Below are 22,834 nucleotides of genomic sequence, written 5' to 3' on the forward strand. Positions count from 1 at the left end.
ATATTTTGAAGAATCTTGAAAATGTGTGCTAAATGTTAAAAAATTAACACAACTCTCACCATCGACCTCCACATGCATCCGCAACCTAGGTGTCATCTTCGACCCTACGTCCTCTCATTCCTCCCCCACGTAAACCACATAACAAAAACGTTATTATTATTATTATTAACTGTTCCCTTACGTGGGCCCCTGTTAAAAATAATCTGTGGCCTATTACTTGTGGTTAATCATCCTGAAGGTGAATTATATCTCAACAATGACCAGCTAGCCAGACATTATCCCTTGCATAATACAGTACAATTGAGAACCACTGGTCTAGTCTAGTTCAGCTTTCAGGGCAGACCAAGGCGCAGTTGGAGGAAACACATCGACTCACTGGCCTTGGAACGTCTCGGGATCCCCCAGGAGGAAGTCACTAATGTTGCTCTGGAGAGGGAAGTCTGGAACACTCGGTGGAGCTGTTGCCCCCGCGACCCGACTAATAAGCGGTTGAAGATGGATGGATGGTAGAATAGTGGTCACCAATTCACCTTTGTGCCCTTGCTGTCTCCAGGGCTTTAATAGAGGACTAGATGCATTGTAATCATAGGATAAGTATAATTATAAGTACTTATAAGTATAAGTAAAGTACAGTAAGTAGCCTTGGGAACAGGTCCGGTGCCCCACAGCAGAAGCCTATTTCCTGTATACAGTATGTAGCATGAGGCAGCTGTACATGTACATTAAGGCTTAAGCTACAGCCAATCAACCCTTGATTCGGAGCGTCAAGCAGGTTACTGGGTACCATTATTATAGTCTTTGGTGTGACTCGGCATGACCGTCCAGTAACAGGGCGCACATTCTAACCCCCCCACCCCTCCCCCCATATTTCGGCTAAATACATTTAACAAATTGAAGAGATATGCATTTATGATCTTTTTGTGCCGAAGAAGTCAAACAATTAAATGGAAGCAAACAAAAACATTACGTAATAAAATCTTAAGAGAACAAAGGGCAGTGTGATTATACTTTACTTTATTTCAGTATTGCTCTGACAAAAATCAACCCCGGCAAAGGACGTGTATGAGGATGCTTCAGATCCGTTTGTTTCTCCTGACGAGGGTTACAGAACCAGCTGTGAGAGTCTGTGAAGGTAAAGACACATAATCACCATCAGCCCTGCTATTTCAACATAGTATGGATTATTTTTCATTCTTACTAATGAAATAAAATCACACCACACCTGAATTGAGTGATACATAGAAAATACATAAAACAGTAATGCTGTAAATCTCTGACCTCAACCATATCCTCTCCTTGGATCTCTCGGACTGAGGTGAACTTTTGTGCTTCAGTTATGAGCTTCCCATTCTCTGCTCTCATGGTGCACTATAGTTGTGGCCAGAGTACACACCACATTGTTATAGTACTTTCTGTGGACAGTCCTTAAGTCACATATTGACGATGATGATGCATGATGAGATGCATACAGGGCCAATTATATGATTTATTTATGAATGACTCACCTTGAGCTTTCTCCCATCAAAAGCAGTAACCTCTGTCTCCTTGCCAAGAGTGAATGAATTATCTATGGTGTGGAGAGGTGTTGTCACTTTGATAGTGAATTTGTCACCATTCTGCTTTATCACCGTCACAGGTTTGACGTCCCTGCTCATCTTGATCACCATTTCAGGTACATCTTCATGAGATATAAATCATTACATGCATTATGTATAGATTGATAAGTCAGAATATGCTGAACAAGAGATAGCTATATCTTATGCCACCCCTTACCACTTATGCCTAAACTTATTTGTAATTTTTTACTATTTTGAAAAACATTAAAATAGATCAAATAGCCGATTTACAAGCTCACAACGTGTTGATGTAGATCAGCTAGTAACGCTATTTGAACTATGAACTATATGTTTTTCAACATAGTAAAATATGGCAAATAAGTTTAGGGATAAAGAGTAAGGCGTGCCCAAGATAGGGCCCTTTTAAAAGTGCTATATCCATTTTGGATGTATAATGTATGTATTTTGAATGTCTGCATTAAACATTTCTAAAACACAGATGTTCCAGCCAGGCACTTGTTTTTCAGTACTTTTTCAAATGGTGGATATCTCAATTGTAGCAAAACCCATAACATATTTCACGTTCTTACCCATTGCTTTGAGGAAATCCTCAAGGTTGTCATCAGAATATAACTTCCATGTGCCACTGAAGTCCATGTCTGCTTGTGGCTGAAGAGCTGCCTGCCTGAGCATTCTGGTTGTCTCCTTGTTATAATCCCAGCCCACACATGTCGTTGGCATGTTGGGGATTTCTAATTCCCTGTTATTTAAGGTGACATTTATATCTATATTAGAGGTACACCATGCTTGTCATCAGAGGTATCAAGGTATATTACATGGTATGGTTTTAATGCATGTACATTTATGGTGGACATCCACATATTTTATTGTTGTGATGTTTTACATAAATTAATGTATAGCCGGGGAGCCAGTCACCCAAAATTTCAGAGGACCTGTGATGTCATGACATTTTCTATTCATTTGGTCATTAAGGAAACAGCTTATCTTCCACCAGATTCTAATGACTGAAAGCAAATAAATTCAGTAAGGAAAATTACTTCCCATCGCGCACACACACACACACACACACACACACACACACACACACACACACACACACACACACACACACACACACACCAGAACACGCCAGAACAATCAAATAAATGAATAATTAAAATCACTGCAAGTTATTTTTTAACTTTGACATAACTTTTATTTCAGATAAAAAAATACATGTCTTGACACAAAAAGCAATACATTTCAAGGCAAACATGTGAAGAGCAAAGGGTTAGATATTAGTAACTAGTATTTACCAATACTGTGCAGGCAAGATGGAAATTAATTTTATACGTGGTATGATGATTTGCAACTTTCTTCAACCACGTAAAAATAAATCATGGCGGACACATAATTCCCAGGACAGCAGATTTGACGAGTTTCAGTCCAAAATGCAGATATCTTATATCTTATATATATATTTTTTAATATTGTTGAAATCTTGTGAATGTGAAATAAAGATAAGTGCAACGCTTCTAAACAGATTGTTTTAACCTGATTCAAGTAGTAAATGGGTTGAGTTGACCCAATTAGGGGTGTAACAGTTAATGGCCCCTACACACCGCAGGAGTTTTAAAGTTGTCGGCGAGTCATCAGATCGTTGTGTATTTCACACTGCAGGAGTCTTTTTTTTGAATATCAAACGTGCTAGATGTTCAGAAATGGTCGGGGAGGCGTCGGCGAGCGCTTTTTATCGGCGCTGGATCTTCTCGCAGCTCCTTTCACACACACCGTCTCCACACCATAGCGCAAAACATTCTTAAGCTGCGCACTTCTTAAGCTGCGCGCAGCTTAAATTCTGAGTTTTTAGACAGCTGGTGGATGGAAAAGAAGCTCCACCTCCGCGGAAGACTTGAGCGGAGGAGAGCGTTTCCGGGAATCTGGCCGTCGCGCAAGAATTCAGCGGAGGTGGAGCTTAATTTCCATCCACCAGCTGTCTAAAAACTCAAGCTTTAAGCTGCGCGCAGCCGAGAACGTGCGCAGCTCTTTCGACCGTGTGGCAGCACCTACACAGCGAGCAAAACCTCGCCGATCAAAGCCCGATTTTACGTCAGATCAGGGGTTTTGTCGGCGAGCGCCAAAAATGATCCCCGACAGCATAATCGGAGGAAATATCGGGCAGTGTGTACGAGCCATAACTGAACTAATTCATTTTATCAATTATGAAGATCTAAATAATCAAAATGATGCCTGTATAATTACTATTTTACCGACTTTTGCACAACACTTTGTTGTACAACAAAGTATAAGTTAGGCCATAGGTGCTTTGTTTTTTCTTTTGTGTCAAATCTTTGATAAATAATAAAAAACATTTTTTTTCAATCTCAGTGCATTGTTTGATGGGACAAACCCCACCCATACTTCAACCAGCTAAAGCAAACATCATAAGGATTTTCAGAGACTATTTGTACCCAAGCTCAGTTTGTTAAGACAACTATTGATGACCTGACAGCTCTTTTCCTTTTGAGGAAAGCCACACGATTATATAAAAATCTAGAAACAAACTGCATGTTTTTTATTTATTTTATTATTATTTTTTATGTACTGGATGATAAAAAAATATATTAACTTGTGAAAAAAGGTACCAGTATGTCAATTCAGATCTCTGACATCATCTTATATGATCTCATATGATAAATGACAATAATGGCACCAATATTAATAAGATTTGCTTTGACTCCCATTCAGATAAAGATATGAATACAAATGATTATCGGAGGAGCTCCCATAAGTAGTAGCAGTAGCATTAGCTCATCCCTCATTGTCTTACTGTTGGCTTCAAGTATTTAAAATAATGTGCTCCATCACGAGAGGAAGGAGCATCCCTGGCCTCTTCCACTCACTGATTTGGACCGGGGTCACTAAGGCAACGCGATAGCTTTAATTGGTCTTGGTCGTCCTTCTTTTCTGTTCTGTCTGAATCCATTTTGGCATTGTCTGTGCTCTGGGGGGCTTCATCCAAGAACCCAACAGTATCAGCTGAGCTGGGAGTCGGTTGAACAACGTGGACATTGGAGGCTCCATTGACGTAATCGTCGTCAGCACTATTAACCTGATGGTCTGAGAGACAGAGTTGTGTTCTCAAAGAGCTCTTGGAGACTAAAGCGTACTCAATAGAGATCCATTCCATTCTCTCAATCATGGAACGGCATCAGCCTTTTTAAGACTTTAACCATTCTTTTGTATTAAAATGGGGGCTTTGTCAATGATTCCTTTCGAAAAAAAACGGGCCTTTAAGATTATGTGCCAATTGGGGCATTAAGATATGCAAACAAATAACAAATTGTACTTTACACCTGATGCCCGCTGTCTAATCATGACCTACTGAAAGTCTATGAATGGAAAATTACATTTAGAATCAAGACACTCAAATTGGAACAATTATTTTCTTTTTTTCTGTCAAATGGGGGGCATCAACTTTCTAGGCAGTTAAAATGGTCAACACACCTCAACAGGTAACCCCCGCCCATAGACACAGCTTCAGAGTCGCCGTGTGCTGTAGCTGAACTGACCTGATTCAAAACGAACTCTCCTCCTGGGTACGTCTGGAGCTTTGGCTGGTACCGTGAGGTAGTGACTCATCTGAAAGAGTAGTCATTACAGTATATCAATTTATAATTTTAGGCATTACAGACAGTAAGCAAGAACAACACAAGGTAGCATAATACATAAACTGTATATTGGGGCTCCCAGGGGCATACCACATATAGGCACATGCCTGACGACCTTTGCATGTCGTCGTTGCATGTCATTCCCTGTCTCTCTCCACTATGTCATATCAATAAAGGCAGAATAGCCATATATATATATATATATATATATATATATATATATATATATATATAGAGCACCGAAGTCTGACAGTAAAGGGCGCCAGTAGAGTACTGTACAGTACAATACAGTTCATGTATTTTTTGATTTGCATTGAAATGTCGCTGCTAATATACGTCACGCCCAGCTGTCAACACATTGCGTTCCTGAGATTCCTCGTTGACGTAAACTCAGCTGGTGGTGACTCGACTCGTACTAACCACGAAACATTAAATATAAAAACAAAAAAAACAAAAAAACGGGATGATCGGTTTAATTTTCAAACATGTAGTTCTTATATGAAGAGATGATAGAGATCTAAAATCCCCCTATGGGGATTTCAATGCAAATAAAAAGTACACAAACCTGTGGACTGGCGCCCTCTACTGACAGTGACATTAGGGGTGCTCTATTGTATTATTATATTGTATATTGAGGTCAACCAGGTCACCAATGACCTGGCATCCGTCTACATAACATAGTAGAGACCCTGGGGGAACCCAGTCAACGATGCACTATATAGGGTACAGTAAGTAAACAACCTCTAGGGCAAATAAAAAAGGAAAAATGTTTGTACCCCCTCTTTTTCATTTTCTCTCCCTGCGAGATACTGTATTTTGTGTACAACTGCTGTCGGTATGAACAATAAAAAACTATACAAAACAAAAGTTGTTAAAAAACGCCACTGTGCCAGCAAAAACCCATCTAGTGAAATTAGAAGATCTACAAGCTCACGTGTTGCTTTACGCCACATTGTGAGCTTGTAGATCTGCTATTTTCACTACTTCTTTCAATTTATGAATGGAAATGATTAGAAAATGTTGGAATTGCTTTTAATTAATGAAAAATTGTGATTTTTGTGTTTAAACTTTTAAAAATATTTTGAAATTTAAATAATATATATATATTTATTATTTATTACATGGCTTGGTTGAATGCTTGATTCTGATTGGTCAATCACTGATTTCAGCGGTATGTTAGACCGCTCCGCTCTATAACAGACCGCTGCCTAATCAAACCCTCTGAGCACCAGATGCGCGGCTGCGCCCCGCTTGATTTACTGCTGTTTCCTACATGGGAAACAATGATCTAAAAATGATTAATATCTGTTGCCGTTAAAACGTACCCTCCTCTCCATCTCCACTCTCTGCTTCCTGAAGCGAACTTCACTGACGTCTTCCTCTACGTCAAACGGATCAATCATCAGGTCATGTCTGCTATAGGAGCGTAGCTGAGGAAGGAGTAGAAGACATAGTATGGTGCTTTAATTACCTTTTCAATAAATGCATTCATACTGTATACACAAACAGTACTGCGACTCAACTGAAAAGTGTACAGTATGTACAGTACTAACTGATCCCAAGTCTTATTGACCCTTTCTGAAGACTAATAGTGAAGTATGTCTAAATCAAAAAATCATGCAACCAACACTTGGAGTGGAGTGGACATTTTATGCTGTATAATACATTGTATTTATTATGGTCCTTACAACGTGTTATACAAATGTTAGCTTTAAAAAAGAAAAGAAATTCACAGTACATCATCTCATTCCGGCAAATCACAATTTGCGTCCTCACCTTCATCATCAATGTTTATGTTAGGCACTTTAATGTTTGTGTAGAACAAGGTTTGTGCACACACACTAAAAGCTGGACATAGGAGGGGCTAGCGCCCCTCAAAAAACACTCAGATGTTTTTTCTCTCTGTGTGTTCTGAGCCCTTTTCAGCTGCAAGGATAAATGTCCTGTTCTAGCTGCTGGGGGTGCTGTTGAGGGAATTTTCAACAGGTATTTCCTGCAATGTGCCTGACATTGAAAATTCTGTGGGAAAAGCTTCCCCCAGGGGTGACTGTCCACCACAGGTTTGCTGATACACAACGGAAAAGAGAAATTACACAAAGGGTGGGGCGTGCGAGCCATATGTACTGTAATAGGCCCTTTAACATAATGTGTCTATGTAAAGAAAGTCCTCTGCCTATCCTAGAGTGATCTAGTAGTCGTCCTTGTGAGGACAAATAAAGCCATTTACATCAGGCCCTATAAGTGCAAGCTAAATCTAGCAGACTAAAGTTGGAGTTGCATACATTTTTTTAACTGTACAGTGTCTATATGATGAGTCACTTGTTTTGTCCTTACCCTTTGTCTGGTCTTCTGCAGATTGGACCTAAGGGACTTTCGGATCTCTTCCTCTCTGCTTTTTGAGATCTTTGGTATAATCCGATCTCTTGGTTGAGCTCTGGGCTGGATGTTCCTGCAGAGACACACACCATACAGTACATTTTCCCTATGCAGCACAACCATATAAAACCATACATGAAATAGCATGACAAATTACTTAGTATTTTATGGTTATGTGAAAGTTAGAAATGGAGGATTTAAGAGAAACGTCTACCGACTCCCTCAAGAGCTACTGACATGCTGCCATTCACTGACACACTATAAGTATATACACAATTGCTCCAATTAACTAATTAAGCCCTGTTTTATACTTCATTGTACAAAAGTGTATAATAATTTATCTGATCCATGGCTCACAAAGCTTGTAGGAAATGTGTGGGGGGAAAGAAAAAGGAAGGTAGTGCATGCACAAACATCCGTGGCCCAGGTGCAAGACAAGCTAAAGTAGCATGCCAAAAAAAATAATCACGTGACGTGCCCAAAATAGGTACTCCATATACCAGATTGAAAGTAGTTAAGCCCTCAGTGCCCAACAGTAACAGAATTTACAGTAGTTGTCTAGGAACAGGGTACAGTATGTGAATATGTTTAACATACAGTACAGTTTATGTACAAAACACAATATTGCTGCTAAAAGAGTATATATTATATTGTATGAACTTCCCCTGGAAAAACTAATACATTTATTTCAAAGTAGATCTTTCATTTGCCCTTGTGTATCTTGAATGTAATTTTTGTGAATTAATAACCGCAGAGAAATCATCCCTCCAGGCGTCCACACACAGCACCTACTGACACACACATACTGTACACAGAAAGAGAGAGGTAGAGCGAGAGAGACAGAGAGCAAGAGACAGGGAAAGAGAGAGAGAGACATGCAGTGTGCCATTGCTGTGTCAGATAGTATGAGGCTTGCCGACTTCATCATTCGACATTATGTGATTAGTGTCACATCTAGGTGGGAAATTTGTGTAGACCTTATATGCCAAATCACAGACTTATAGCATGTCATGTAGACAGCACAATAATTGCATTGTATGTAGTCATAGCACATCATAGTACATATGTATAGCATAGTATAGTATGTATAGTTAATATGTATAGTGTCATTATATAGATATGTTCTAGTTACGTTCTTAGCTTACGCATGTTTCTTGATAAATGCATTTTATATATGTGATGTATTCCCATACTTTTGTTCTTGCCTAATGTAAGTCGCTCTGGATTAAGAGCGTCTGCTAAATGCCTAAATTGTAAAATGGTATGTTCAACTATGTTTTACAATTCATCAGAGAGAGACAGAGAGATAGAGAGAGATGGAGTTTGATGTTATGATGTGAGACAGAATGTATTTAGCTACAAACACACTGCAACCATTGACTGATATCAAGTCAACAGAACTATTTTTTTTAATGGAGAGCAGGAGGCGTGGCTGTGCAGTGCATCATAATTGGAGCATGCCTCCAGGCAGAGATCTGTAAAAGCTTATATATCTGCATGCTACCTCATTGAGACGGCAGATAGCGAGGGCAGCTTGGCTGAGCTTCCACTCTCTACTAGCATGATGGCCTGCTTCATCTCCAGCCTGTTGTAGAAGGAGATCAGCTGTGGCTCCGAGGAGCGATCCCCTGCTATCAGCCACTTCTTCACATAAGTCTTGTTGAAGCGGTTGAGCCTGGTGACATGAGTATAAAGCTAATTATTGTTGCATGAGCATGACGCTCATAAATTATTTAAAAAAAACACCTTTTATAGCTCAGCGACTGTGTCACTCAACAAAAATAACATAATTTCAGCTGAAAACATGTCGGCGCAGTTGAAAAACGTTTACTTCTGTTCAAGCAGTGATAATAAGAAATACATTAGGATATCTGGATTCATTACAAGAAAACATACTTGTCCTTCCAGTGGTGATGTCCATAATGGCCACAAATGCTTTCAATGCCTGCGAGCAGATTGTCCAGGAACTAAAGCAAAGAGAAGATTTTTATTATCAGTTATTTAGTCTATGTCTATGTTACAAGGTGCTAGGTGAAATTTGAGATGACATGTCTCTTTTACAGTATATCATGATCCAGGCGAAGAATTACATTACAGCTACTTTTTAAGCACTTCATTATTGACGGCCATCACTGATAGGTATTCAACATAAATAGAACATTTTGTTTTCCAAACAACATATCTCAAAAACTACTGGCTGAATTGTAATAGAATTTGCTGTGCAGCTTCATGCTCACTGGAGAATTAAACTGAAATTTCCTTGTGACCTAGTAGCCGTGTCTTCCACCATTAGGCCAAAATGGATGGTTATGATTGCCCTTACAGCTCACTTTTTATACTCTCAAGATTCCACTATGTGCTGCCTGTACCTGAGTGTGGATTTCCTCATTAATGGTAGGTTTTGTCTCCTTCTTCTTCTTCACTGCCAACAGGTCAACCAGTGGCCTGATGGTCATACCCTGAAAACACAAACATGGACGTAAGGGACAAGGAAAGCATAACAAAGAAATTGGAAGAAACATTAAAACACTAAAAATGATATCCTCACACATGCACGCATCAACTTTCCTCTTGAGACTATTGAATGAAATCTTCCCTCACATTTAAAAAACAAACCAAAAAAAGTGTTTCACAAGCCCAGGGCTAAATGGGGTGGTAGCCCACTTCAAACTACGGTAGTCAGACCATTCTCTTGCTATGGGCTATCTCACAGGTACTTAACCCTGGGCTGTACCATTTAACAATTATAGATAACTAGTCCATATACCCGTTTAGGTACCCGTTCTTTTTTTCATTAACCCGTTATGCAATGTTCAGCCAATCGCAGCGCAGAATGGCACACCTTCCAGCCAACCACAACGGCAAGTTCTTTCCAAAATGGCGTGTTTGTGTACACATAGGCCCTCACTGACTTAGCTGCGCGTTCATGTGAAGTCTGCGAGGGCTTGAGGGATGTCCCATTTGAAATCGGTAAGTCAGTGAGGGCTCAGCCCCGCCCCTTTATGTGCCCTTTGCCAAAGTCAGCATCGATGCTGACTTTAGCTGACTTTGGCAAAGAAATTACCCACAGTTCATAGCGTTACCAGGGGAATAGGTGCTGCCAGACGGTCGAAAGAGCTGCGCACGTTCTCGGCTGCGCGTAGCTTAAAGCTTGAGTTTTTAGACAGCTGGTGGATGGAAATTAAGCTCCACCTCCGCCGAAGACTTGCGCGACGGCCAGATTCCCGGAAACGCTCTCCTCCGCTCAAGTCTTCGGCGGAGGTGGAGCTTAATTTCCATCCACCAGCTGTCTAAAAACTCAAGCTTTAAGCTGCGCGCAGCTTAAGAAGTGCGCAGCTTAAGAAAGTTTTGCGCTCAGGTGTGGAGACGGTGTCTGAGGGGGATCCTCCGAACGTCAATCATTTAAGTATGCAAATTAGTTATGTACCGCGGTTAGAATGTCAACAAACACAATAGTGCTTTCTCACTGTTCTCAAAGGGAGACGGAATGGAAGGATAGGGTATATATTTAATAACAATAATAATAATAAGGGAAACATGATGAGAAATGACTAATGAGCAAAGTAAAATAATATGGAAATGCAATTTATGATTAATATTATTATATATGAATATTACAACCCCTATCACACAGGAAAGTGTATTTATGAAACTAATAATAAAACGACATAAATAGACATGATAGACATGTCATGCATGTAGGCACTGGCTGTGAATAAGGACAGGTTTTATAAAGTGATGCAAAGTGTCATGAATGGCAGACTCATCTTCAAAGTGCTGTCCCATTCCTTTCACAACAATTTGGAGCCCTTGCAGCCTCTCACCCTCAAGCACTTATACAGCTGACGTCACTAAAGTCAATGAGGGTTCAGGGCTCAGGGCTTGAGGGAGGCAATTGGGATTGGGCCATAGCCCATTGCTTCAGCCACTGAGGAGAAGGGAGCAATGTCGTTGTGCAATGTCTGATGAGATCTCTCTCCCTCTGCCACTTGTGTGGCACACCTTATGCGATGCTCAGCCAATCACAACGCAGAATGACACAGCTTCCAGTCAATCACAGCGCAGAATGGCACACCTTCCAGCCAATCACAATTTGCGACCTCACTTTTCTGTCATCACTTTTTCTGACATCTCTCTCCCTCTGCCACTTGTGTGGCACACCCCTTATGCGATGCTCAGCCAATCACATCACAGAATGACACAGCTTCCAGCCAATCACAGTGCAGAATGGCACACCTTCCAGCCAATCACAATTTGCATCTTCACTTTTCTGTCTTCACTTTTCTGCCCTCACTTTTTGTACCCCATGGCACAATCGTTATGCGATGCTAAACCAATGGCACATCTCCCACCCAATCACGCCAGCCAATCACAATTTGCGTCACTTTTCCATCTTCACTTTATTAGAGTAGATGAATACATCCTAATGAGACTTGAGATTTGAATTAGACTTTTGGTGAGCCTTAGCCCATAACAATATTGTGAATGTGAACCATTATTCTCTCACCTGAACAAAGACTGTGAAGAAGATAACAGTGATGATGGCAGTGAGGAACAAGTTCTTCATTTTGCTATTGGTCAGCAGGAACCCCAGGGAGAAAGCAATTGCCCCTCGCAGGCCACCGTAGGCAACGATGAACTGATCCTTTTTCGTCAACTTGACAATACGGAATTTATTTATGATGAAGGTCAGGCCAATCACTCCTGAAATACACAAACAGATGATTATGATGCAACTAATAAATTAAACAACAATGTTTTAGTTATATATTCATAGCCTTTTTTGAAACAATATATAAAAAGCACTGTAAACAAAGCCAAGACAAAGCTTGTCAATTGAAGTTCAGTAATAGAATAATCATATTAATAAAATATCCCTCTTTAAACTGACCGAGTACTCTTGACAAAAGGCAAAGGATGACAGTGAGGATAACAAAGGTCCAGTTCCAGGTGTGAGGGCCAACAACCGTGGACACGCCCAGGAAGATGAATATGAGAGTCTCACTGACGCTGCTCCACATCTTTAGGAAGTATTTAACGGTGGTGTAGGACTTGTGGGAAATATTGGCTTCCACATACGGTCGCATTATCACCCCACAAGCGATCAATCTGTACGGAGCACAGTCCAGGTATAAAATGATTGAAAACTAAATTGTTATTAATATTTGTATTATTATGATCACTTCTATAATCACTTACGACATGATCCCTGACAGATGAAAGACCTCAGCGGAGAGGTAGGCCATGTAGCTATAGAGGAAGACGAAGAGGGGCTCGATGACGCGGGTATGCGAGGTGAACCGGGAGGTGAAGGCACCCAGCAGGCCATAGATGGCACCCACCATGATCCCGCCCAGCGAGACCACAAAGAAACACACCACACCCAGGAAGGCATCGACCAATGTCACCTCTCCAGCGTGGCTGAACTCTTCAAACAGGTGGTACAGAACCTGTTTGTCATTCAAAAATATATATATATTGTTATTTAATTAGTATACAAGAAATACAATATTGAAAATCAGGATTCTTAATAGGACTGGTTGTTAAAGATGCCTAAATATTCTATCCTGACGCCAGATTGCAGCAGTATTGAGTTCACAAGTTCCCTCCTCCTTCCTGGATCTGGGCTCTCTCTAGCAGAAACGATAAACCGGAAGCAGCGGGACAAAAATGATGATATCTCCATAATAATTTCGAGTTGTAGTCTTGTTAGGTTGTGTTTACATTTGCACTGTGGTAGCGCTTCAATACGTCATCAGTATCGCATTGATACTTTGGAGCAGGAGGAGGAACTCACTGCTGCTACCAGCTGGCAGAGTCAGGTTATAAATATTCAGCACAATTGAATGGATTGGAGATGTCCTCTTGGGTGGGGTGGAATTGTCAATGATCCTGTGGTGCCACCAGTATGACACATCTTCAGTTGTGTGCCCCGACCTCATTGGATGTTTCGGCCACTTATCACAAGACACCCTCTGCCGAGGTTGGCCCACCACAGACCTGGGTGTGTGTTGCATGGTGCCACCACGTGGTCATCTGGAAGCCCATGTTGCGTCCCTACGTTTCAGCCACAGCCAGTGACTGCTCCGTTCTGCCGCAGTGGAAAGTTATTTGATTGCCTTCCGTTGGGCCTGACCTCTGCTCCCTACTTCCTTCAGGAGCCTTGTGGTGGAACTGGCTACAAAGCCTCTGCAGCCCACCTCCACGGGCCACACCTTCACATTCCAGCCCCGCCCCCCTGCTTCAGCTGCTAAGTTGGCATACCGCAGTTTCTTCCGCTCGAATGCCTCATCGATGGCATCCTCCCATGGGACTGTTAGCTCAACGATGAAGACACGCCGACAGGATTTGGACCAGAGGACCAGGTCTGGACGCAGGTTGGTCACTGCAATTTCGGGTGGGAAGGTGAGTCTCTGGCTGAGGTCTGTCTGCATTTCCCAATCTCGGGCTGCGCTCAGTGGGCCCAAGTCTGGAGGCGATGGCTTGGTCCGCCGTTTCTCCCATTCCCAGATGAAGGTTGTTTTCCGTGGTAAGGTAGTCTGGGCTTTTAGAGGCATGGCATTGGTGGTTGTCCTCTTGTTCTCAAGTTCGACAGCCAAGCACTTTAGCACTTGGCCAGGTGTAACTTTTAGTTAGACTGGTCTTACAACCCACCAAGATGTGTTTGAGGTTTGCTGGGGCTGCACACTGGAGACAGGCTGGGTCCTCTCCATACCAAAGATGTAGGTTGGTTGGAGAGGGCAGTGACATCATATGTGGCTCTAATGATGAAACTTAGCCTATTAGACTCCATGCTCCACATCTCGTTCCATGTGATTTTCCTCCTCCCCGCCATCCCACTTCATCCAGCGGCCTTGCTGGGCCTGGGAGACTGCCATGGCACACCTGGCTGCTTCCTCCTGGTGGTGCACCTCCTCCACCACCATGTGCCGCCGTTCGGTTGGAGTAGCCTTTTGCCATGTGGGTGTTGATGCTTCCAAACCAAGGCCCCCTCTGCCGTGTTGGACATGCGCCACTATATCCCGGTGTCTGAGTGCGGTCTTTGTCACCGCAACTGCTGCAGATGGCTTCCATTTCCTCCCTGTTGCTAGGGTTGGAGCAGCACCTCGGACGAATGGATCCCGATTCTGTGAGAGTCATTTCCAGCCTTGATTTGGCACATTTGTACACCTCCACCAGGCTTGAGATTGGTAGGGAGAGGGCTCTGTTCCCATACATGCCTATGCTGCTAAGGCCTCTCGGCAGTCCAAGCCACTTCCTCACTTGTGCATTCACCAGTCTCTCCAGCCGATTGGCATGGGATAGAGTGACCTCATAGACGGATATTGGCCACATAAGCCGTCTTATGTGGCCAATATCCATCTATGAGGTTACTCAGTGTTGTTGATCTGCTTGAGGCCACTGATGGTATCCTGCCAGGGTTGTTCCACCTGCTTCGAGTCTTTGAGTTCTGCGCTATACCAAGGCTTTTGATAGGCTTCTCCAGAACGGTTGGTATTGGCTCGTTGTTGACGTGGAACCTCTCATTGGCAAGCTGGCCTTTGACAATGGAGATACTTCGGGATTTGCTGGGTTTAATCTCCATTCGTGCCCATTTGATGTTTCCCTGGAGTTTATCCAGCAGGCGTTTGGTGCATGCGTTTGTTGTTGTTATCGTCGTCATGTCATCCATGTACGCCCTGATTGGAGGAAGACATAGCCCGCTCTTCAGTCATTCCCCTCCAACCACCCATTGGGATGCTCGAATAATGAGCTCCATTGCCATGGTAAACGCCAGTGGAGAGATGGTGCAGCCCGCCATTATGCCTACTTCGAGGTGCTGCCAGGCAGTTGTACTACAGTAGTCAGCTTACATGCCCTAATTCAAATTCAGTCTAATTCCAGCTACTGGAACCACTAGCAAAACTCCTCCTGTTGCTTTAATTCCCTGAAACCTGAAATCTGTCTGGAATTGGCCTGATCAAGTCCAGTCTAAACTCAAATGTTGGCATACTTATCTAAATTGATTGATTTGATTGATTAGATAATTTAGTAGAGAGGTACGATTGGTGACTAGCCCCTGGCGGATGGAGAGGTTTGTTATGTGGGCAATGATTGGAGCAATAGAAGGGGCAGCATCTCTGAGAGGGTCTCCATAAAGCCCAGAATGAGAGGGCAGTATTTTAACCAGTGTGGTGGCTATGGTTGTAAAGAAGTTTACAACCACAACCAACCAAGCGATTAGCCACATCCAGCTTATCTGACCATGCCATCCAAATTGATGTTGACGTTTGCAGATCCGGTTATCAATTTCTTACTGCAGCCTAACAGTTTAAATATCTTCCAGAGCTCCTGCAGTTTGTTTATGTTTTTAATTTAGACATTGAAGCTTTTTGCAGTATTAACCCATTGACGCCTGGTGCAACCTATACGTTGTTCTACCTTTGATGCGTCTGTGTCTCATCAGCTATTGCTATACATGTAGCAACATAACTATTTAAAAAAAGAATGAATCAGAATTTGAAGGTTTTCAGAAACCTTAGGTCAGGCCCTAGAAGGCGTTCCCAGATTCGGCCTCAGGCATCATGGTCATGCTAGTTACCTTAAAAGAACATTATGTTGATTCTCATCTCAAATATAAAAAGAACCCACTACTATCTACACACAACACCTCCAAAACGCAATTAAACTGCCTTTCAACCTATTTTTCTTTTACAGTCGTTTTCATTCAAATATGCATATTTCAACTCAAGTTCATACTGTATGGACACACTACATGCACACAAACAATACACGCACGCACGCCATATACCTATATCAAAATCCCTATACTTCTTCCTAAATCATACCATACCAAGTAGACTACACAACAGCAGTTAGTTCATGGCAAATTGACCATGGCTTGATTTGTAGGAAGAAGAATGGCTGTCTGGTGGCATCAGACAGAATATAGATGGATTACTAATACTATAAAGGATAGACAAATGTATGGTGAGCAGCAGTCGCTCTTTATTAGGAAATATTGATCTGAGATATTTTGTCAGCCACTTAAACAGTCAGTGTGATATTAGTATCTCTGCATGCATATGTTTTCATAACAAGATCTACCATGCTGAAAGCAAATCTACCACATGTCACTCACCACAGTGACGGCGTCATTGAGCAGCGACTCCCCAAACACCAGGATGTGAAGTAGCTCGTTGATTTGGATCTCCTCGAACACGGCCAGCACTGCCACGGGATCCACGGCCGAGATGATGGCTCCGAACAGCAGGCAGGACAGCAGGTCCACACTTGCCAGCTCGGCGCCCTCTATCTGACACACAGCGTACATCGCCCCCCCCATGAAGAATGTGTTCCACAGGGTGCCCACCACGGCGAACACCAGGATGGTGCCCAAGTTTTCAGAGAAGGCCCGGATGGGCAGGAAGTAGCCTGCATCGAGGATGATGGGAGGCAGGAGGTAGAGGAAGAAAAGCTTGGAGTCGAGGACTGGCGCTGTCTCGCCAATGGCTTTGATGAAGCCGCCCACCAGCAGGCCCACCACGATCAGCAGGCAGCTCTCTGGGACCACGCCAGACACCCGGGGAATCACATGAAAACCTGGAAAGAGAGAGGGAAGGACGAAAGAAAGAGAGTATTAGTAACAAAGTTATTCTGAGTAATCACTTATCTATGATGAAACTTTTTTTTGAGTGGTGTAAACCACTCCTACAACTGGCTTTTGTGTGCAGAAAGAATGAGCATGGTTGCTATGTTCAAAATAATTTCTGACGTAATTAAATCACACCCGGGTGAACTGGATGACCGTAGCAACCATGCTCATTTTTTCTGCACAAAAAAAGCCAGTTGTGAAATCACATCCGGGTGTGATTTCATTACGTCAGATCAGAGCTGATCAGGCTATATAATACCTTACCTTATATAATACCTCACATCGGACAAAAACTCCAGCTGAATCAACTTCATGGTCACAAATCATCACATCAGAAGACGACCCTACCAGAATCAGACCTAAAGGCCAATGTGGTCTGACGTAATCCACAGCTGATCATGCTATATAAAACCTTACACCACTCAGTTCACACGGGTGTGATTTTTTTTTTAAGATTTTTTTTTTGGCTTTTCTGCCTTTATTGATAGTATCAAGTGAAGACTGACAGGAAAGAGGGAGAGAGAGAAGGGGAGAGACATGCAGCAAAGGTCGCCATGAACGGGACTCGAACACGCAACGCGCTGTCAAGCCAAAGCCTATATGTGGCATGCGCCCCCGGACCACTTGGTCAGCAGGCGCCCCATGATGAAACATTTCTATCCTGATGAGAGTGGTCTCTTTCAGGAAGACAATGCCCCCCATACAGTGGGCATGAGGGGTCAATGAATGGTATTATTGCGACTGTAGGTCACAGATTACTATGAAAACCAGCAAAACCACACCACCATATGGCCGTCAGTCCGCCACGCCTCGTTCTGGCATTCCAGATGTTGATCCTTCCCCACCCGTCCTTCCTTTTCGATACCTGTCCATTCAAACTCTAGACTGGCCTGCCCTAAAGTTATTAGCGCGGCTGCGCCCGGCGAAAACTAGAGTTCTCAACAGGCCAGAAAATGAAGGCCTGGCCCTACCTGGCTTCTAACTGGGCCCTAACTGGGCTGGCCTAAGGCCCCGCCTGGCCTTACTAATTAGCACACATTTTTCGCCCTACCCGGCCCGAAAACACCAATAAAAAAACCTCAATAAAGTACATATATGGGCATTCCCAGACCCCTCCTCCCCCTTGAAAACATTTCGAAAAAATAGTCAAGGGGTACCAGGCTAGCCCTCTTCACCACCATCACCACAAACACTAATGAGGAAATATACAGTATTTTGTTAGAATGTTACATCCCTCCAGATAGACTTGTACAATCTACCGAGGCACACTGAAGCGGTTCTGGCAGACCTTATTGGTTTGTCCAACGGTACATTTAGGGTCCATTCAGAATTTGAATACACTAGACCGGTGCCCGGCTGTAGAGCACCGAGTCAATAACGATGGAAGTTGGAGACACATGCCCCACCTGGCTATGCAATACCCATTGTACCCATGTCAGAGTACCCGTTCCACCCATCTGTCTGTGTCCCTTTTATGCCCATATATGGAGATTTCTGTATCTGTCTCTCTGTGTCCCTTTATTCCTATATATGGAGTTCTGTGTCAGGCATGCCCAAATATGGCCTGTCTGTCCAGAGCCCAGGCAGAGGCCTTTTGTGGCAGTTCTGGACAACCGTGGGTCCGACCGTCTCGACACTGGGCACTGCACTCCCTGTGGGGGTATGGAACGCATGTGTCGAATTCGAAGTCGTTGGGGCTAACGGTTATCGAGTTACGTGCATTACAGCCGTACACGTCACATGTCTGTACTGTAGACGTACAGACAGACAGACATGCAGAGACGTGGTGCATTTATAGATAGATTTTATATTCATGAAGCAGTTATGCCAGACAGTTATGAATGAATAGTTTATTTCGATCTTTTTTCTTTTTCAGAGAGACATTACAAATAAAACAGTTATTTTAAGGTGATCGAAAAGGCATAGGCGGAAGCTTATAGCTTATTAGTGCATACCCTTATCTGCCAGAAAAAATAAATAAAATGCCCTTGGCAGTGAATAGTCTGGCCATGCGAGGCTAGTCTATAAGGAAGTGGGGCTGGAGAACCTTGCCCAAATTTGGAGTCATACCATCATACTTCATAGAAAAAAACAATAGACAACTGCCACATGAAGTCATGCCGTTATTGGTCTTGAACCCAGTCCACGTAACCAAGTAGCCCTTTGATATTAAACCATTGTGTGTGCTTTGATGGAGTAGTGGTTAAGAGTGGACACTCTTCTCCAGAACCAGAGAGACACATCCCTTCTGGCCTACGATCATACTATTTCCTGTGCCTGTCACACAGTGTCCCTCTCTGCTTTCCAACTGTCTTAATAAAGAACAAGTCAAGAATGCGCAGGGGAGTTTACTGCCAATTCTTAAGAAGAAAACTGTGTCCAACTGAGAGCCCTCATGGTCATAACAGCAAAACTGTGACAAGAAACGATTGTGAAGGCCTAATGTCAATAAGCAAAAATAGAATCCCTATATTAAGTTTAGACTAGCTGAAGGCAAAACAGCACACAAGCAGATTAAGGAGCTGCGCCTATTGTAAATACATCTTGGCTGCACAAAACAGGCGGCTCCTTATTGCTGCCTCATAATAACTATTATCTTGTCGCCAATTTCTTTTAGTGTTAAATCACCAAGTTGTCAGTGTGTGCAAAGACCACAGAAGAGCCGTTTTGTCTGCACTCTGATGAATGAGGCCTTAAAGTGTCCGTGACACGTGAGTGGGTATTTGTAAGACTGTCTACAATATTATTGTGCTGTGATAGTGTTGTTGTGTACAACGACTCTTGTCCCCTCCTTTCCTCTTTGTTTTTGTACACTGGGGTCTTTGTTATCAAGGAGAGAGCACTGGGGCAGGAAGTTGGACCGGCCCTGAGAAAGAACTGCTGGACCAATAGATAAGCAGAAGGACAGCTGTTATGCATTCAGTTCAGACAGTGACCACCAGAGCAACCACTAATGTGAATCACTCCAGCAAAATGACATGCATTACAGTAAATCCTGTCGGCAGACAATCTGTATCCTATATTCCAGGCATACAACACTGTGGCAGTGTAATTGTAATATAAACTTATAAGAATGTAAAGGCCTTATGCTTACAATTTACAATATGTAGAGGCCAGGCCCACCAGAGACCTCTAGCAAGATGCTGATCACCCCTGTTCACTAATTTCAAGTTGTTATAAATACTTTATGCTCACATAGTATGGTCTGGAATTCACACATCAGAGGATACTTAGTTCAGTCCCTAATAAGGTGATCCATTTTAAACCTCTTGTGAACAACTGCTTCATGCCATGCCTTAATTGGCCCTTGTACCCATCATCATGGGTCCAATTACACTCCAATCCTTTAATATAACTATTCTATTTTTAGTCGATTGCAGAAAACGTTTTGTGCTGAAGCTGGATGATAACGCCTGGCTGTGCTGATGTTAGTGGCACATTAATGAAAACGTTTTGCTGAAATAACACAACATTTTAGTGTGGCAGCCTATCATGCCACTCCTAAACGGCATTGCGCGTGAGACGCACACTGGCGTTGATGGCCCTGATCTGATGGTTGTGATATTGAATATTAATCCATTTGGTAGGCAGTTTTTTATTATTATTATTACTATTTAGGCTACATTGGGTAGGGAAAAAACTGTTGTGCACTCACCAAGTTTCATTAGCAGGGCGAGGAGGATCCAAAGTGAGACCTCGAAAGGGATTCGTACGTGTTCGTAGTTGAAGGAAAGGACGGGGAACGCTTTTCCATGATGGGTGACATTAGTTTGGTGATGATGGTCCTCTCCTGCAGAGGTCTCGTTGCTTGGAGTATCACGACTGGCACTTGCGGTGGCTGTGGCAAGGAGGAGCAGAACGACAAGACACTGGACTGGTAGACGGGGTCTTCTTGGGCCAGAAGACGCCGCCGGCAGGCGTAAGAACGCAGTCATTTCTGACTGATCTGACAGTTTTAAACACAATTCTCAAAATGATCCTCTTCCTGGACAACTCGACACCAGGGGAAGGTGAGGACGGTGGAGACAACACGCGAAGTGATGACGATGCGCCATGGTGAAGCGCAGACTTTTACGCAAAGGCTCCCCCCGGTTATCTCTGGACTACACACCACGGCTGCAGTGTAAAAACTGATTATTAACTGTCGTGACCATTCTGACCAAGTTAATTAATTTTTTGTGATAGTGACAAGTACATTTAGTTTCTAACTGACATTTTGCATGGCTACTGGTCGAATTCGCGCGCCTGTCAAATCGTTGTCCATGGCTTGCGACGAGCTTTCCCACTACGTGCTGCGCCCATTGGTTGTGCCAAGCCTGAACTGCCCTGCAGTCCTGTATTTGATTCAGCACTACTAGCACGAGTTGTTGCATTAACATAACGGGGCTCACACTCACTGACTATGTCTGACTACCAAAATGCAGCAGCACTTGCAGCAGCAAACTGGTGATAAGTGACCTCTGCTGGTGTGGAGGAGGAGCGAGCAATTTCAATAGGACCCCCATAATAACTCTGACAGCGCTGAGAGTTACAGAGCTGTAACGAGCCATTGGAACCCTCTTAAGGAACCCTGAGGGTACCTGGACCCTAACCTTGTGTCACCAGGCTTTCCACCTCTGGACTGTCTGATCAGATGCCATTCATTCAGATTGGGTTTCTGCTAAACGCCTCAATTGTAAATTGTTCTTCTTGACAGGGTCAAAGACATAAAATAAATTAATGGTCACCTGGGAAGATGAAATGGTTCACAATGGTGGTGCCATTGTCACAAAGAAATAGTGAGTTGGGTCAAGCTGAAGCAATGAAGCAAATAGCAATGATGACCATGTTAGATGTCTAGACTAGTGTCATCATTCAGTTGTCTTAATGTAAAACATTCTAATAGCTGGGTCCCAATTCGTTAAAATCGTGCACTTCATGGTGACACGTTTTTGATTTTTGGCATGGTGTTAGGTATGGGCATAAGGTTTTCCAAAAACATCGCAAACGAGTTGGGCTCGCCCCCTAGTGGTCCGTTTGCAATGAATCTAATATTAAATGGGTCAGTATATGGTTACAAATCAAAATAATTGATAAAAGAGATTTTCCAATGGATTCTCCTATCTGGAAAGGCATCGTTTTCAAGATGGTGTCCATGGTGGCTGCAGTGAGTTTAATATGCCTATAGGGATTTAATACATAAAATGTATGTATGTATGTATGTATGTATGTGTGTGTGTGTGTGTGTGTGTGTGTGTGTGTGTGTGTGTGTGTGTGTGTGTGTGTGTGTGTGTGTGTGTGTGTGTGTGTGTGTGTATGTGGATGTATAAACTGCCTTACATCACCAGCCAAATCAGTCCAGTGACTGTCCATAATTTACTGTTCACAATAAGGATTATGTTACATTAACCACTTAACGGGGGAAAAAATCTATCTATAGGACCTTGCAAGCTTGTTGTTCTGCTATTTAAAAAAAAATTAAGCATTTCTATTTATTTTGCCTATAACGTCCAAAATTGGGATGCCAGTGTTAAAAGGGTTAAACACAAGAATTGAGCTTTAAAAATGGCTGGTTCCCACAGCCTCAAAGTTCATATTCTCACTGCAGTTGAGAGCTC

General features: G+C 42.8%; 2 protein-coding genes across 3 annotated transcripts; both read right to left on the reverse strand.

Moving 5' to 3' along the window:
* Window positions 1-1,073: 1,073 nt before the first annotated feature.
* On the reverse strand, window positions 1,074-2,297 carry fabp10b (fatty acid binding protein 10b, liver basic; the record flags this gene model as incomplete). Its single annotated transcript, XM_079522026.1, has 4 exons — window positions 1,074-1,124; window positions 1,279-1,368; window positions 1,506-1,678; window positions 2,147-2,297. The coding sequence occupies 4 exons, from the start codon at window positions 2,295-2,297 to the stop codon at window positions 1,074-1,076; spliced, it is 465 nt and encodes a 154-aa protein (XP_079378152.1).
* Window positions 2,190-21,574, reverse strand: slc9a1b (solute carrier family 9 member A1b). 2 transcript variants are annotated; one of them, XM_079522553.1, is made up of 12 exons: window positions 20,893-21,574; window positions 16,725-17,185; window positions 12,803-13,053; window positions 12,495-12,712; window positions 12,111-12,307; window positions 9,973-10,062; window positions 9,500-9,570; window positions 9,108-9,278; window positions 7,562-7,676; window positions 6,553-6,657; window positions 5,129-5,198; window positions 2,190-2,316 (listed from the first exon to the last, which is right to left on the reverse strand). In XM_079522553.1, exons 1-12 carry the CDS (start codon window positions 21,170-21,172, stop codon window positions 2,309-2,311), a joined length of 2,037 nt encoding a protein of 678 aa, XP_079378679.1. In that variant the 5' UTR covers window positions 21,173-21,574; the 3' UTR covers window positions 2,190-2,308. The 2 variants fall into 2 exon arrangements, with proteins under 2 accessions (XP_079378679.1, XP_079378678.1); XM_079522552.1 differs by lacking the exon at window positions 2,190-2,316 and adding an exon at window positions 3,839-4,676.
* Between the last annotated feature and the right edge of the window lie 1,260 nt (window positions 21,575-22,834).

This window comes from Electrona antarctica (assembly GCF_951216825.1).
Source record: "Electrona antarctica genome assembly, chromosome: 15".
NCBI lineage: Eukaryota > Metazoa > Chordata > Actinopteri > Myctophiformes > Myctophidae > Electrona > Electrona antarctica.

Excerpts from the sequence above, each read along its gene's own strand:
- slc9a1b (XM_079522552.1), bottom strand. The coding sequence starts at position 21,172 with ATGACTGCGTTCTTACGCCTGCCGGCGGCGTCTTCTGGCCCAAGAAGA. Across the intron at positions 17,186-20,892 it reads CGCCCTGCTAATGAAACTTG|GTTTTCATGTGATTCCCCGG; the intron begins GTGAGTGCACAA and ends CTCTCTTTCCAG. Across the intron at positions 9,571-9,972 it reads ATGAGGAAATCCACACTCAG|TTCCTGGACAATCTGCTCGC; the intron begins GTACAGGCAGCA and ends TCTTTGCTTTAG.